At 45.5% G+C, this 17,869-nt stretch overlaps 1 protein-coding gene across 1 annotated transcript in view; it reads left to right on the top strand.

The window, feature by feature from the left end:
• SLC22A18 (solute carrier family 22 member 18) overlaps positions 1 to 17,869 on the top strand; it is a 206,015-nt gene that overhangs the window by 16,024 nt on the left and 172,122 nt on the right. The window contains exon 4 of the mRNA XM_030201121.1: positions 8,814 to 8,924. Coding sequence (XP_030056981.1) covers positions 8,814 to 8,924 — 111 coding nt within the window. The remainder of the gene's footprint in view (positions 1 to 8,813; positions 8,925 to 17,869) is intronic.

Below are 17,869 nucleotides of genomic sequence, written 5' to 3'. Positions count from 1 at the left end.
AATACAGACTGCTTTGAAAATTGTTTTTATCATATTATCTTCACCCAAAATCTTGTTTCTGAATGAGTATTAATATCAGCATTACTGTACATTGAAACTCTGCTGCCTGCAGTTAAGTACAATTTTATTTGAAGTATGTTTTTGGATGAAGTTAATATGATAAAAAAAAATTCAAAGTAGCCTGTATTAGAAGCTAATTTTTTTTCTTTTGAAATGAGTGGTAACTCATTTCAAAAGAAAAAAAAATTCTGAAAACATCATAAAGCAGCAGAAGGATGTTTTTCTCTGCAGTTTGTCCAAATTTCAAAGGAACGTGTTTTGGGTGGAACTTGGTCATTCCCAAAAGTTAGATGTTTTTTTGCCGTAATGAAACAAAACCAAAATGTCTCAGGAAAAAATTGAGAGTGTTTTGTATAGACCTGTTTCAAGCATGACTAAGATACAAAAGGTGCCCTAAATGACCAGGAGGCATATTTTCAAAGCACCTGGAGGGGCATAATGGAACAGAAACGCCTATCTCCATGGGCGTTAATCTCCGAGAACGGGTCCGTGAAGGGGCGGACCGAACCGTATTATCGATAAAAAATAGACGCCCATGTTTTATTCGCCAATGTGTGAGCTGGGCGTTTTTGCTTTTCAGCGATAATGGAAAGGGAAAGTGCCCAGCTCAAAAACGAATAAATCCAAGGCATTTGTTCGTGGGAGGGGCCAGGATTCGTAGTGCACTGGTCCCCCTCACATGCCAGGACACCAACCGGGCACCCTAGGGGGCACTTTTACAAAAACAAATAAACAGGTAAAAGAGCTCCCAGGTGCATAGCACCCTTCCATTGTGTGTTGAGCCCCCCAAATCCCCCTCAAAACCCACTGCCCACAAGTCTACACCATTACTATAGCCCTAAGGGGTGAAGAGGGGCACCTACATGTGGGTACAGTGGGTTTGGGGGGGTTGGACGACTAATAAGCATTAAGCAGCACAATTGTAACAGGTAGGGGGGATGGGCCTGGGTCCACCTGCCTGACGTCCACTGCACCCCCTAACAACTGCTCCAGGGAGGAGGGTATGACATTTGAGGGTGAAAATAAAAAGTTGTGAAACATCATTTTTTTGTGGTGGGAGGGGGTTAGTGACCACTGGGGGAGTCAGGGGAGGTCATCCCCGATTCCCTCTGGGGGTAATCTGGTCATTTAGGGCACTTTTTGGGGCCTTATTCGTGAAAAAACAGGGTCCAGGAAAAGTGCCCTAAATTCTAGCTACAAACGCATCCATTATCGGCGAAGGGCGCCCATCTCTGTTCGGGTGATAACCACGCCCCAGTTCCGCCTTCGACACGCCTTCGACACGCCCCCGTCCACTTTGTCCGCATCCGCGACGGAGTGCAGTTGAAAGCGTCCCAAATTCGGCTTTTGATTATACCGCGTTATTCGTTTTTGTGAGATAAACGCCCATCTCCCGATTTAGGTCGGAACTTGGGCGTTTTTCTCGTTCGATTATAAGCTGGTTAGCCTCCCAAAGTTCCATAGAAACCTATGGAACTTAGCCTCCCAAACTGCTTTGAAAATATGCCTCCAGATGACCTCTGTAGAGGTTAAGGCATTACCCCCCTTCCCTGTAGTAACCTAGTGGTCACTGACCCCCTCCCACTCCTCAAAGATGTGGCAGTGACAGCACATACCAGGATATATGACAACTTCAGATATGATGGTCATTCCTTTTAAAACAGCAAGCTGGTCCCAAGATTAGGCTAGTGGTCAGTGCAGTGGACTGTAGAGAAGGGGAACCAGGACTATATCTCACTCTAACTGGTACACTTGTGATGGAAAGTGTAAGCCCTCCAAAAAACACTAAATACCTGCTGTACCTACATATAGGTGACACCTACAGGCTTGGGGGCTATTGCAGTGGAACACAGTGAGACATAGGCACCCGGTATCAGAGGCTTGGGGAGGCTAAGCCTCCCCAGCCGCAGGATCGGATCCTGATGTCACCGGTTTCACGCGACGACGCTCACGCGACGACGCCCACATGATTCAGTTCCGCCCGCCCAGGGCTCGTCCCAACTGCCCGACCTGTTCTCTCTCCCAAGAAAGATCCCTTTCCTTTTTTTGTTCTTTTAAATTTACCTCCAGTAGTCCGGCAGCGCAGAGACACCATCAGTGAAAGCACTCCCAGTGAAAGCGCTTTCACTGACGGTGTCGCTGCGCTGCCGGACTACTGGAGGTAAATTTAAAAGAACAAAAAAAGGAAAGGGATCTTTCTTGGGAGAGAGAACAGGTCGGGCAGTTGGGGCAGGGGAGAGAGGGACATGGATGGGATGGTAGGGCTCAGGGAGAGGGGGGAATTGCTGGATATGGGTGAATGGAGGGGACAGAGGAGAGAGGGACATGGATGGGATGGCAGGGCCCAGGGAGAGAGGGGGATTGCTGGATATGGGTGAATGGAGGGGGGTAGGGGAGAGAGGGACATGGATGGAGGGCAGGGCTCAGGGAGAGAGGGGAATTCCTGGATATGGGTGAATGGAGGGGGGTAGGGGAGAGAGGAGCATGGATGGACATGGATGGAGTAGGGCCCAGGGAGAGAGGGGAATTGCTGGATATGGGTGAATGGAGGGGACAGGGGAGAGAGGGACATGGATGGAGGGCAGGGCTCAGGGAGAGAGGGGAATTTCTGGATATGGGTGAATGGAGGGGGTAGGGGAGTACATAAGTAATGCCATACTGGGAAAAGACCAAGGGTCCATCGAGCCCAGCATCTTGTCCACGACAGTGGCCAATCCAGGCCAAGGGCACCTGGCAAGCTTCCCAAATGTACAAACATTCTATACATGTTATTCCTGGGATTTTGGATTTTTCCAAGTCTGTTTAGTAGCGGTTTATGGACTTGTCCTTTAGGAAACCGTCCAACCCCTTTTTAAACTCTGCTAAGCTAACCGCCTTCACCACATTTTCCAGCAATGAATTCCAGAGTTTAATTACACGTTGGGTGAAGAAAAATTTTCTCCGATTTGTTTTAAATTTACTACACTGTAGTTTAATCGCATGCCCCCTAGTCCTAGTATTTTTGGAAAGCGTGAACAGACGCTTCACATCCACCTGTTCCACTCCACTCATTATTTTATATACCTCTATCATGTCTCCCCTCAGCCGTCTCTTCTCCAAGCTGAATAGCCCAAGCCTCCTTAGTCTTTCTTCATAGGGAAGTCGTCCCATCCCCGCTATCATTTTAGTCGCCCTTCGCTGCACCTTTTCCAATTCTACTATATCTTTCTTGAGATGCGGTGACCAGAATTGAACACAATACTCAAGGTGCGGTCGCACCATGGAGCGATACAACGGCATTATAACATCCTCACACCTGTTTTCCATACCTTTCCTAATAATACCCAACATTCTATTCGCTTTCCTAGCCGCAGCAGCACACTGAGCAGAAGGTTTCAGTGTGATATCGACGACGACACCCAGATCCCTTTCCGGGTCCATAACTCCTAACGTGGAACCTTGCATGACGTAGCTATCCATGGAGGGCCCAGGGAGAGAGGGGAATTGCTGAATATGGGTGAATGGAGGGGACAGGGGAGAGAGGGACATGGATGGAGGGCAGGGCTCAGGGACAGAGGGGAATTTCTGGATATGGGTGAATGGAGGGGGGGGTAGGGGAGAGAGGAGCATGGATGGGAGAGCAGGGCCCAGGGAGAGAGGGGAATTGCTGGATATGGATGACTGGAGGGGGCAGGGGAGAGAGGAGCATGGATGGAAGGACTGGGCCCAGGGAGAGAGGAGAAATTGCTGGACATAGAGGGGAGGGAAGAGAGAGGAAGGAGATGAGATGAGGGGAAAGGAAAAGAGGAGAAAAACTGCACATGGATGGAGAAAATAGACAGAAGCTGGATCCACTGCACAGTCAAGTCTGCGGAGGACCCAGCTTTTACTTACGGATGTAGGACAAGAAATGAAGAAGAAAGGCGGAAAGTAAAGAAATAAATGGAAAGGAAGCCCTGGAAACGGAGTTAAGAGGACAGATAGCAGCAGAATTGGATACTGGGCCAGCATGATCAGAAAAACAAAGTCACCAGACAACAAAGGTAGAAAAGATAATTTTATTTTCATTATAATGTTTGGAATATGTCCACTTTGAGAATCAGGTGCTCAACATTAAAAGTTTATATTTATTTACTTATTTATGGCATTTTATCCCACATTAAACATGAATTAGGGTGTTTTGTGGCTGTACATGAGAATTGTGATATGATCCCTTGTTTCATATTGTTGACGGTCTGCATTTTCTGTATGGGTGGTATATTGGTGTATTAGGTTCTGCCCAGTGTAATATTTATGGCACAGTAAGGTTCTGAGTGTGTTTTTGCGCAAAGTTGTGCATAGTGTTTTGCAGTTGAGCAATTGTGGTTAGTGTATGCTTTGAGCAACCACTTTATTCGTTGACATATGATATATATCTAATATCTAAATTTAATAAAAGGTATTAATTGTGACTTTTATTTTTATTTTTTTTCTGTCTGTTATCAGACAATTATGGATTTAAGCTCCACCCCTGGCCCCACCCCAACCCCGCCCCCTTTAGCCTCCCCAAACAGTTGGGCCACTGACCAGTTGGGTTTTCTTTTCTGTTCCTTAGGGGTCACAATACAGTATAAGGTGGTTACGGTGAAAGTTGTACCTGGGATCTTTTATGTGAAGTGCACTGCAGTACCCCCTATTCTGCCCTACTGCTCTGCTGGGATGTCTGTTTGGCCAGTCTACTAAAAATGTTAGACCCCAGACATATCAGTTGTTTGTTTTTGTGCATTTTTCTCTAGGACTTTTTTTTCCAGAAGTGGTACCTAAAGAAAGATGCACATATCACAAAAATGTCTAGAAAATGGCAATTTTCAAAACATAAAAATAGACGTTTTCTGGATCAAAAATCTTTTTGGCACTCAAGTTTTGGGTGTTTTCACAAAACATCACAAATCAGACTTAAACATCATATTGAAAATGCCCCTCCACAAAATTAAGCTCATCAAATCATTTTTTTAAAACTTTGGATTGATGATTATATCAGAGAAGCATTATTTGGTTAAATCTATATTACTTCATTTATGATGGTCCTTCAATAAATATTTTTCTGAAGACTGGAATGAGTATATATTGTGATACTATCCCTATTTATGATTGTGTTTTGTTTCTATTTAATAAAGGCAACATACGTACCTTTATTAATTAACCCAAGGAAAGTAAGCAGACATACGGCTAACCTGTTGATAGCACAGAGCTGCTACTGAGTTACATTCACATTTCCATTTGCTGTGAGGCAGATGTAATTACGTACATGTGTATACATTTTTAAAGTGTTTGCTTATCCACTCCTACCCATTTCCATGCAACTTTCTTTAAGTTAGTCTTTTTATTCTCTGTCTAACTCCTCTATCTTATTTGTCTATATGCTCCACTTCACTTACACCCTATCCTGCTTATAATTGAAAGAGAAAAACGCCTATATTGCGACCCAAATTGGGAGATGGACATCTTTTTCCCGTCGGCGCCCAAATCGGTATAATCGAAAGCTGATTTTGGGCGTTTCCAACTGCAATCTGTCGCAGAAACGGGTAAAGTTGATGGGAGCGTATCAGAGGCGTGGTGAAGGCAGAACTGGGGCGTGGTTATCGGCTGAGGAGAGATGGGCGTCTTTAGCTGATAATCGAAAAAAAAGGCGTTTTTACCACAATTTTTGGTCACTTTTTGTGGACCCTTTTTTTTCACGAACAAGTCCAAAAAAAGTGCCCCAACTGACCAGATGACCACTGGAGGGAATCAGCGATGACCTCCCCGGACTCCCCCAGTGGTCACTAACCCCCTCCCACCAAAAAAACCCCACTTTACAAACTTTTTTTCCAGCCTGTATGCCAGCCTCAAATGCCGTACCCACCTCCATGACAGCAGAATGTGTTCTATCCTCTGACAGCCTTTCCCTGGTTCTGATGTGGCTCTCGGGTGAGTGTGATACCTTTTCTGTTAAGGGCACTGCAGAGTCACATCAGCAATGCATTGTGGTGGGTGTAGGGTATTGGTCTCTGTGATTCCACTAGCTTGTGGCAAATGCTCACGATGTTGGTAGTTGGTAGGCTCTACTCCCATGGTGCTTTTCCCCCTGCGTACTAGGTCAGAGTGTGCCCTGTCTTGTTTCCGGTAGTCCATGAGGTAGTGGCCATTTTTGTAAGCCAGTTTTAGATCCCTTTCACGTGTTAGCCACGTTATAGAACTTAGTTCTTACCTTGAATGTGGCTGAAAGAGGGCATTGTACACCATTCTGCCAGCTCTGACCTACTGCTAATCTCAGTACCAGGGAGACTCGCCAGTGGGGCACAACCTCTGATCTGCAGTTAACTGTGAGTAAGCGTGCTTATTCCAATAAAAGACGTTTTCGGAGAGATTAGTCTTCAGGTGTCAACGGGCGTGCCAATGTTATATAGCAGCAACGAGTCCTAGAGGCCTGCGTGTATGCAGGTCCCTGGAGCACTTTTAGTGGGTACCGCAGTGCACTTCAGGCAGGTGGACCCAGGCCCATCCCCCCTACCTGTAACACTTGTGCTGGTAAATGGGAGGTCTCCAAAACCCACTGTACCCACATGTAGGTGCCCCCTTCACCCCTAAGAGCTATGGTAGTGTTGTACATTTGTGGGTAGTGGGTTTTGGGGGAGGGGGGTTGGGTGCTCAGCACCCGTGGTAAGGGAGCTATGCATGTGGGAGCGTTGTCTGAAGTCCACCGCACTGACCTCTAGGGTGCCCAGTTGGTGTCCTGGCATGTCAGGGGGGCGAGTGTACTATGAATCGTGGCCTCTCCCATGACCAAATGGCTTGGATTAGGACGTTTTTTAGCTGGGCATTTTTAGTTTCCATTATCGCTAAAAAAACAAATGCCCAGCTGAAAAACGTCCATTTTTTCGAAAATAGGGTCTGTCCCACCTCTTCACGTACCCGTTTTCGAACATAGATGCCCATGGAGATAGGCGTTCGCGTTAGATTATGCCCCTCTATGCTATTAAGATGTTTTATTGTGTATTGTTATGACATTGTAAGTAGCATAATCTGCCAGATTCTATATGGTGTGCCTAGGGGGTCTTTTACTAAGATGCACTTACGTTTTTGGTGCGTGCTAAAATTGGGTGCGCGCTAAACGTTAGAGATGCCGATAGGAATGCATTGGCATCTCTAATGTTTAGCACACGCTCAGTTTTAGTACATGCCAAAAACGTGAGTGCGCCTTAGTAAAAGACCCCCCCTAGTGTTCCATGCTGAAATCTAAGCATATTCTATAACAACATACATAACTTAATTGGCTTAACAAGCTAATCAGTGTTGATAACATCACTTAACAAGCAATAATGAGCATTAATTGGCAATAATTAGAATTTATGCCCATAAATTCTATAATGAACTGTGCCTAAATTCTAATGTGTGGAGTTCAAAAGGGGCATGGCAGTGGGCAGGGAAATGGGCGTTTCATGGGCATGCCAAAATTTACACACATCTCTCTATATAATTGGTCAATCTGCGTCCCTGGATGGCTGGCTGGCTGGGTTCGTAACCGTATGCTAATGAGCTTACGTCAGCTGGCCTCCAGCATTCCCTTCCCTCTGTGTCCCGCCCTCACGGAAAGATAAAAATGACATCAGAGGAGGTCGGGACACTGAGAGGGAAGGCAAGGGAAGGCTGGAGGCGACGGGAGTCGAGTCAAGCCTGCCGCCGCTGCAATCTCAGGTATGGAGTGGAGGGGAGGGGAGGATCGCTGGACATGGATGAGATGGGATGGGAGGGCAGAGGAGGGCAGGGGTGAATCGCTCGGCATGGAGGGGAGGGCAGGGGAGAGAGAAGAGAAAACACTTAGGTGACAGCCTTCCTAGGGCCCATTTCATTTGTTCCAAAACGGGCTTTTTTGCTTGTAGTTATATAATATGGTCCAGCACGAAGGGATTTACACCACATTTTCATTGGTGTAAATGGAGGCGCATAGTTTTAGGCGCTGGGATAGCGACTAAGTGTATTTTTTATATTGCACCTAAATCTAGGCATCATTTATAGAACATGCTTAGTTGATGTTTTAGGCACCATATATAGAATCTGGCCCATAACATGCAAAGTTGGCTGTTAATTGGACAATTATTGTCTTAAATTGGTGTTAACTGGCATTCATTGGCAACAATTGGCAGCTGCACACACAACTGACCTTAGTCACTATTTTAAAAGTATCATGTAGGGGGACCATGGCTATGGGAAGGGCATGGACAGGGAGGGTATGCCTATGAGTTATTCGCGCATGTTATATGACAAACTGCCAATAGATAAGCACCTTTGACATGGCATAAGTTCGTGCACCTATAGTTAGGCATGAAAGTGCAAATTTATGCTAGTATTCTATAATGCGCTCAGAGCGCATCATCCCAGTGCCTAAAGTTTGGCGCCATTTATAGAAATAACCTCAATATGTACTGTTATTTGAATATTTTGTTCTGTTGATATCAATTATTGCCTATGTCCAGATTGATCTTGTTGTACACTGCCATGGGTGAATTTCTTCAAAAAGGCAGAAGATAAATTCTAATACATAAATAATACATACAATAATCCTGTTTCCATTCCATCTACTCTTCACTCCAAGAATACCTATGTGTATATCTTGTAAAATCAGATGCCAAGAATATGTAAAACTTGAAGTCCCTTATAAAATTATTTGCTAAGTATCACAAGAATGTGCAAACCTTAATCTGCAGTAATGGAATGTAAACAGACTTAAAGCTGTGAGCCTTTCCATCCTCCAGGCACATCAAAGCCCAAAAGTGTGTTTAACGTAAATGAAATTGTGCGTCTGATGAAGTTTCCAGGCGTGATGCCGGTTTTCACAATCAAAGTCATTTCTGGACTTCCTACAGGTACCTCTCTCTTTCTTATGATTCTAGCAGGACCGGTCCTACCACTAGGTGGACTAAGCATCTGTGCAGCGCTATGCAAATCTGGGAGCACTGCCAGTGCCAGTACAGCAGTCATCAGCAGCGCTAAAACAAAGTGAGATTGGAGGGCACAAGATCGTGAGCAGATGCATACATTCAAGGCCTGCCATGGCCCACCCACTCTGAATAAGTGATTCTAGCACCTGACTGGAAGGGAGGGGGGAGAGAAGAGAAGGGAAGATATTGGAAAGGGAAGATAATGGAAATATTGAACTATAGAGGGATAGAGAAGGGGAGATGCTGGACACAGGTAGAGGTAGGGAAGAAAGATGTTGGACATGAAGGGTTGAGGATGGGAAAGGGAGATACTGTACACAGGTAGGAGAAGGAAAGGGGAGATGCTGGACATGGGTAAAGGGTAGAGAAAATGAAATGCTAGACACAAGGGGGTAGGGATGGGAAGAGGAGATGTTGAACATGAGGGGGAAGGGCCTTGAGCCACCCTGGTGGTGGGGTGCATGGTGAAAGTTCATCTAGATAATCAGACATCATTGGGCTGGCCCTGATAGCACCAGATCTTCAAAAAGCTGCTAGTTCTGGGTACACAAGGCCTGCATCCTGCACAAACTCCCAAGGGATGCTCATTAATGGTATCACTGGTTGCTCTGCAAAGGAAGACCCCAGATACAGTATTCCAGTAAATTATACATATGTAAGACACAGTGAGCAGCTAGCTCTATACCATAAAAGATAGGTGATTGTATTTCCCACTGCATTGATGGACTTAATCTTGTTCATCCTGGGAAATTCTACCTACAAGTGCAGAGATGTAATGGGGAGAAAGAGAATGGATGTAAAATCAGGACTGGTTCAACCTGTCCTTTATGACTTGTTGCTGTCTGAAGACTTTACAATGAACTATGAAGCCCCTAACATGCAAACACAAAAACCTGGACAAGAGAATAATCAAATTACAGGCTGTTAGTTGGAATGGGATTTCAAAGAGTTCATATTAGGGCAAATAAAATATAAATACAAAGGGGAGTTGATCATAAGATATATTTGATGCTATTCTTAAATTCTCTGTATTTGTTTATCACTCTTCATATCTTTGCTACTGAGTAATGGTCATTTGTAATGCCAACGATGAGCAATGAGGCCCAAAAACTTCCTTAAAAACAATCATTAGAAAGGTCAAATACGAATTAAAGTGCTGACGGTGATGTTTTAACTGTGCCAGTAGTAAAAGTGGTATTTTTATAACTTATTTTCCTAGACTTGATGTCTCCTATTTGGTTCTGATTTGGTGCATTCTTGTAGGACCAAACTTGTGGAATGCATTGCCTCGAGAGATCAGATCATTAAGTAGCTCTTTTACTAAAGGGTTGCCATGTGGAAAAGGGAATGCCACGCAGCAACCCAGAACTACTGTCTGCCCAATTCGGGTGCTGGCAGTAGTTCTCCTACCAGTGTGTGCCATTCCAGTGCTACAGAAAATCAGACCCGATTTTGAAGCACAGCGTAATCGGGCAGTATCACGTGCTACCCAGTTACCACCAGGTTAGCGCAGGAGCCCTTATCGCCACCCCAAAATGGTTGCACGAAAAGTACGATCTTACTGCATGGCCATTTCTTTTTTTTTTTTTCCTTTTTACCAGCTGCGGTAAAAGAGGCCCTGGTACGTAGCAAAATCCACCACTGCCGCTAACGTAGGGCCCCTTTTACCGCAGCTAGAAATCAGGCCCCAATATAACAGCATAGGGCCCCTTTTACCACAGCTAGAAATCAGGCCCCAATATAAGTACATAAGTAATGCCATACTGGGAAAAGACCAAGGGTCCATCGAGCCCAGCATCTTGTCCACGACAGCGGCCAATCCAGGCCAAGGGCACCTGGCAAGCTTCCCAAACGTACAAACATTCTATACATGTTATTCCTGGGATTTTGGATTTTTCCAAGTCCGTTTAGTAGCGGTTTATGGACTTGTCCTTTAGGAAACCGTCCAACCCCTTTTTAAACTCTGCTAAGCTAACCACCTTCACCACATTTTCCGGCAATGAATTCCAGAGTTTAATTACACGTTGGGTGAAGAAAAATTTTCTCCGATTTGTTTTAAATTTACTACACTGTAATTTAATCACATGCCCCCTAGTCCTAGTATTTTTGGAAAGCGTGAACAGACGCTTCACATCCACCTGTTCCACTCCACTCATTATTTTATATACCTCTATCATGTCTCCCCTCAGCCGTCTCTTCTCCAAGCTGAATAGCCCTAGCCTCCTTAGTCTTTCTTCATAGGGAAGTCGTCCCATCCCCGCTATCATTTTAGTCGCCCTTCGCTGCACCTTTTCCAATTGTACTATATCTTTCTTGAGATGCGGCGACCAGAATTGAACACAATACTCAAGGTGCGGTCGCACCATGGAGCGATACAACGGCATTATAACATCCTCACACCTGTTTTCCATACCTTTCCTAATAATACCCAACATTCTATTCGCTTTCCGAGCCGCAGCAGCACACTGAGCAGAAGGTTTCAGTGTGTTATCGACGACGACACCCAGATCCCTTTCTTGGTCCGTAACTCCTAACGTGGAACCTTGCATGACGTAGCTATAATTCAGGTTCTTTTTTCCCACATGCATCACCTTGCACTTGCTCACATTAAACGTCATCTGCCATTTAGCCACCCAGTCTCCCAGTCTCGTAAGGTCCTCTTGTAATTTTTCACAATCCTGTCGCGAGTTAACGACTTTGAATAACTTTGTGTCATCAGCAAATTTAATTACCTCGCTAGTTACTCCCATCTCTAAATCATTTATAAATATATTAAAAAGCAGCGGTCCTAGCACAGACCCCTGAGGAACCCCACTAACTACCCTTCTCCATTGTGAATACTGCCCATTTAACCCCACTCTCTGTTTCCTATCCTTCAACCAGTTTTTAATCCACAATAGGACATTTCCTCCTATCCCATGACCCTCCAATTTCCTCTGTAGCCTTTCATGAGGTACCTTGTCAAACGCCTTTTGAAAATCCAGATACACAATATCAACCGGCTCCCCTTTGTCCACATGTTTGTTTACTGTTTCAAAGAATTGAAGTAAATTGGTCAGGCAAGATTTCCCCACACAAAAGCCGTGCTGACTCGGTCTCAGTAATCCATGTCCTCGGATGTGCTCTGTAATTTTGTTTTTAATAATAGCCTCTACCATTTTCCCCGGCACCGACGTCAGACTCACCGGTCTATAATTTCCCGGATCTCCCCTGGAGCCTTTTTTAAAAATGGGCGTTACATTGGCCACCCTCCAATCTTCCGGTACCACGCTCGATTTTAAGGATAAGTTGCATATCACTAGCAGTAGCTCCACAAGCTCATTTTTCAGTTCTATCAGTACTCTAGGATGAATACCATCCGGTCCAGGAGATTTGCTACTCTTCAGTTTGCCGAACTGCCCCATTATGTCCTTAAGGTTTACCGTGAAGTCAGTAAGTTTCTCCGACTCATCCGCTTGAAATACCATTTCCGACACCGGTATCCCCCCAAATCTTCCTCGGTGAAGACCGAAGCAAAGAATTCATTCAGTCTCTCCGCTACGTCTTTGTCTTCCTTGATCGCCCCTTTTACCCCTCGGTCATCCAGCGGCCCAACCGATTCTTTTGCTGGCTTCCTGCTTTTAATATACCGAAAAAATGTTTTACTATGTTCTTTTGCCTCTAATGCTATCTTTTTTTCGTAATCCCTCTTGGCCTTCTTTATCTGCGCCTTGCATTTGCTTTGACACTCCTTATGCTGCTTCTTGTTATTTTCAGACGGTTCCTTCTTCCATTTTCTGAAGGCGTTTCTTTTAGCCCTAATAGCTTCCTTCACCTCACTTTTCAACCAGGCCGGCTGTCTTTTGGAGTTCCGTCTTTCTTTTCTAATTCGCAGAATATGTATGGCCTGGGCCTCCAGGATGGTATTTTTGAACAGCGTCTACGCCTGTTGTACAGTTTTTACTCTCTCAGTTGCCCCCCTAAGTTTTTTTTTTACCGTTCTTCTCATTTTATCATAGTCTCCTTTTTTAAAGTTAAACGCTAACGTATTTGACTTTCTGTGTACAGTTACTTCAAGGTCGATATCTAAACTGATCATATTATGGTCACTGTTATCAAGTGGCCCCAGTACCATAACGTCCCTCACCAGATCATGCGCTCCTCTAAGGACCAAGTCTAGAATTTTTCCTTCTCTCGTCGGCTCCTGCACCAGTTGCTCCATAAAGCTGTCCTTGATTTCATCAAGGAATTGTATCTCTGTAGTGTGTCCCGATGTTACATTTACCCAGTCTATATTTGGATAATTGAAGTCACCCATTATTATCACATTGCCCATTTTGTTTGCATCTCTGATTTCTTTTATCATTTCTGTGTCTACCTGTTCATCCTGGCGAGGCGGACGGTAGTACACTCCTATCACCGTTTTTTTTCCCTTTTATACATGGAATTTCAACCCACAATGTTTCAAAGGTGTGATTTGTGTCCTGCTGAATTTGTAATCTTTCTGAGTCAAGGCTCTCGTTAATATACAATGCTACCCCTCCACCAGTCCGGTCCACCCTATCACTACGATATACTTTGTACCCCGGTATGACACTGTCCCACTGGTTATCCTCCTTCCACCAGGTCTCAGTAATGCCTATTATATCCAATTTTTTGTTTAGTGCAATATATTCCAACTCTCCCATCTTATTTCTTAGACTCCTAGCATTTGCATATAGACATTTCAGAGTATGTTTGTTGTTCTTATTTGCATGATGCTTAGTACCTGACACTATTGATTTGACATCTTTTGTCTGATCTTTAGTTGTATTTAAGGGCACCTGGTCTACCACGGTCTGTTGTGCAACCTCACTATCCAGAAACCCTATCTTCCCTGTTTGTGAGGTATCTTTGCAAGATATCTTTTCCCGAACCATGCGCTCAAAAGAGCGACTGTCGGCCTTCCCCCCATTTCTAGTTTAAAAGATGCTCTATCTCCTTTTTAAATGCTGACGCCAGCAGCCTGGTCCCACCCTGGTTAAGGTGGAGCCCATCCTTTCGGAATAGGCTCCCCCTTCCCCAGAATGTTGCCCAGTTCCTAACAAATCTAAAACCCTCCTCCCTGCACCATCGTCTCATCCACGCATTGAGACTCTGGAGCTCTGCCTGTCTCTTGGGCCCTGCACGTGGAACAGGTAGCATTTCAGAAAATGCTACCCTAGAGGATCTGGATTTGAGCTTTCTACCTAAGAGCCTAAATTTGGCTTCCAGAACCTCTCTCCCACATTTTCCTAGGTCATTGGTACCCACATGTACCAAGACAGCGGACTCCTCCCCAGCACTATCTAAAATCCTATCTAGGTGACGCGAGAGGTCCTCCACCTTCGCACCAGGCGATCCTCACGTCCACCAGCCACCCAGCTATCTATATGCCTAATGATCGAATCACCAACTACAACAGCTGTCCTAACCTTTCCCTCCCGGGCAGCACTTGGAGACATATCCTCGGTGCGAGAGGATAGTACATCCCCTGGTGGGCAGGTCCTGGCTACAGGAGTACTTCCTATTTCACCAGGGTGATGCTCTCCTTCTAGGAGACCTGCCTCCTCCAAGGTAGCACAAGGGCTACTAGACTGGAGGTGGGACTTCTCTACAACATCCCTGTAGGTCTCCTCTATGTACCTCTCTGTCTCCCTCAGCTCCACCAAGTCGGCTACTCTAGCCTCAAGAGAACGGACACGTTCTCTAAGAGCTAGGAGCTCTTTGCATCGGGCGCAAACATATGACATCTCACCAACTGGGAGATAATCATAAATGTGACACTCAATGCAAAAGACTGGATAGCACCCCTCTCGCTGCTGGACTGCTGACTCCATATTAGTGTTTTTGAGTTTTTCAATAATTTAAAACTTGCTACAGTATTAAGGATATTAGCCTAATATAAAAGTGTCTTTTACTTTATATAGTATATTGTATGATTTATTTAGTATTTCCTTCTTAGATGGTGATGAAATGTATTTAAAACTCTATAAGAGCACTCCTTGCTTGTTACCCTAATTACAATAACTGACTATAAATGAGGAGTTGTCCTAGGGGTGGGGGGGGAATACTAAATTAGATCCTGCAGTGGCTGTTAGATTCTATCTGTTAATGCTGTGGTACAAAGCTTTTAAAACTAAGTGGAAAAGACTATGGAGATTAGCTGTTAGCTGTTGAAATTTGCTTTTTAATTTTGCCTAACACTAACCTACAATTCCTCCTTTAAACCCCAATCTTTAAGTTCCCAAAGCACAAAGCAAAGTAGCGTTCACTTACCAGAGAAATGTCCTCTTCTCTCAGAACTTCTCAGAAAGAAAGTTCAGTGGGACCTTTCCTCTTTATATACTTTTGAATCTAAGGGGCCTCTTTTGAACAGGCTCTTTTAAGCTCATTCAGCAACCTATGCAAGTATTCTACTTCCCCCACCCTTAATTATCACTTAATTGAGGTCACTGGATGAGCTAACTCTCCAGCAGCCAAGGAAAAGAAAAATAACTGCCGTTTAGAACAAAGGAGTTCCTACCTCTAGAAAAGGTTTCAGTTTAAAACTAGGTCACTGGATGAGCTAACTCTTCAGCAGCCAAGGAAAAGAAAAATAACTGCCATTTAGAACAAAGGAGTTCCTACCTCTAGAAAAGGTTTCAGTTTAAAACTAGGTCACTGGATGAGCTAACTCTTCAGCAGCCAAGGAAAAGAAAAATAACTGCCATTTAGAACAAAGGAATTCCTACCTCTAGAAAAGGTTTCAGTTTAAAACTAGGTCACTGGATGAGCTAACTCTCCAGCAGCCAAGGAAAAGAAAAATAACTGCCGTTTAGAACAAAGGAGTTCCTACCTCTAGAAAAGGTTTCATTTTAAAACTATGGGGAAAATGCCTATTTCTAGAGAAAAGTTCAGTTTAAAACTGTGGGGAAAGGGTTTATACACTATCCTGCTTATAATCGAACGAGAAAAACGCCCAAGTTCCGACCTAAATCGGGAGATGGACGTTAATCTCACAAAAACGAGTAAATCCATATAATCGAAAGCAATGTTTCAGTGCGTCCGTGTCGCTCGTACGTGGACATAAAAACGCCCAAATAAGAGGCGTGTCGGGGGCGTGTTAGGGGCGGTGATACGACGTGGACGGGTACAACGTATAACGAATAGCGAAATGGCTCTGGTTGAGCGGGAAGATGGGCGTAATATGATGGACCCGAAATAAAAGCGACCAGAGCAAGGGGGAAAGCGTCTTTAGACCCATTAGCGATTGTGTGTAGTTGGAGAGTGGCGATATTGTTGGTGGAAGAGCTGAAGTGGTGGTTGCAGAGAGAAAGCCGAGCGTGTTGAGTACCTGTGACGGTCGTCTGTGTGCCCTGCCTCTTTTTGTGTCATACCCTTTCACCGTTCCTTACTCCTACTCCTTTGCTCCATCGCCCCCTTCCCATCCCTCTATCCCTCCCCATTCACTCTTCCCACGTGTATACTCTATTCTCTGACCTCCGTTTGTCTCTGTGTGCCTGTACTGTTTGGCGAGTGAGTGGCCAGAGGGCGTGGTGGCTGGCAGTGACAGATCTGTGTGTGTTGCTGTTTGACTACTAGTCCTAATACTTGCACTGGTGGTGGGTATATGGATGCACTTAATGCACTTGTGGCATACATGCTACACGAAGAGGCCACCCACCGCAGGAGGTATTCACGGCCCCGAGTGTTTAGGCCCCGCACCACCTTCCTACAACTCACTGACCAGCAGTGTCTAACAAGGTTCAGGTTTGATAGGGCCACTATTCGTCAGCTGTGTGAGCAGCTGACACCCCTCCTTCAGCCCCAGACACGTAGGAATAACCCCATCCCTGCCCACCTCAAAATCACTTCCGCTCTCTCTGTCCTGGCCACTGGCAGTTTTCAATCCGTATTAGCTGCTAACACAGGCCTCACCCAGGCTTCTATTTCACACTGTCTCACCCAGTTCCTGGATGCCTTCATAACTCACACCTCACACTACATCACTTTCCCCACCACCCCCCAGGCCCTGCACAACAACATGGCCGCCTTCTATGCTGTTGCTAGATTCCCCTCGGTCATCGGTGTGATAGACTGCACACACGTAGCCCTCAGACCCCCCCGGGCACACGAAGCCACCTACAGAAATAGGAAGGCATTTCATTCTATGAACATGCAAGTTGTATGTGATGCCCAGGGGGAGATATTAGACGTGTGTGCCAGGTACCCCGGCTCCAGCCACGATGCCTACATCCTACAGCACTCGGGCATCTTCCGCAGGTTCCAGCGAGGGGAGTTCATTGGTGGATGGCTACTAGGTAAGTGCAACATGCATGTACCACCCATACTAGACCTCCTCCACTGGGCAACCCTCCGCCCTGGCTTCCTCCACCACAACCCACTATCCAAATCCCCCCGCCCGCCCTGTACCTGCTCCAAGCGATACACACTCATCTATCTCATTCTGCTTTTCTGCAAAGGTGACCGAGGCTACCCGCAGAGGACATGGCTTATGACCCCCCCTGATCCACCCACAACCATGGCCAGAAGAAACCTACAACAGGAAACATCGCAGCACCCGGGAGATCATTGAGCGCACCTTTGGTTTATTGAAAAACCGCTTCCGCTGTCTGGACCGGTCTGGAGGAGAGCTGCTCTACAGTCCAGAAAAGGTGGTCAAGATCTTTGTGGCGTGCTGTATGTTACACAATTTGGCCCAGCGCAGAGGACAGCCTCTCCCAGAGGAGCCACAGCCACCACCAGAAGAGGCCCCAGATGAGCTGGAAGAGGAGCCCCCTCCACCCCCAGCCCACAGAGCAGAGCTCAATGCCTACCAGCTTGGCGTAAGAGCAAGACAAAGACTCATTGAAACAAGTTTTAGGTGAATG

This window comes from Microcaecilia unicolor, chromosome 4 (genome assembly GCF_901765095.1).
Source record: "Microcaecilia unicolor chromosome 4, aMicUni1.1, whole genome shotgun sequence".
Taxonomy (NCBI): Eukaryota; Metazoa; Chordata; class Amphibia; order Gymnophiona; family Siphonopidae; genus Microcaecilia; species Microcaecilia unicolor.
Note: the sequence above shows the minus strand (reverse complement) of the source record. Positions and strands in the feature narration are given on the sequence as shown.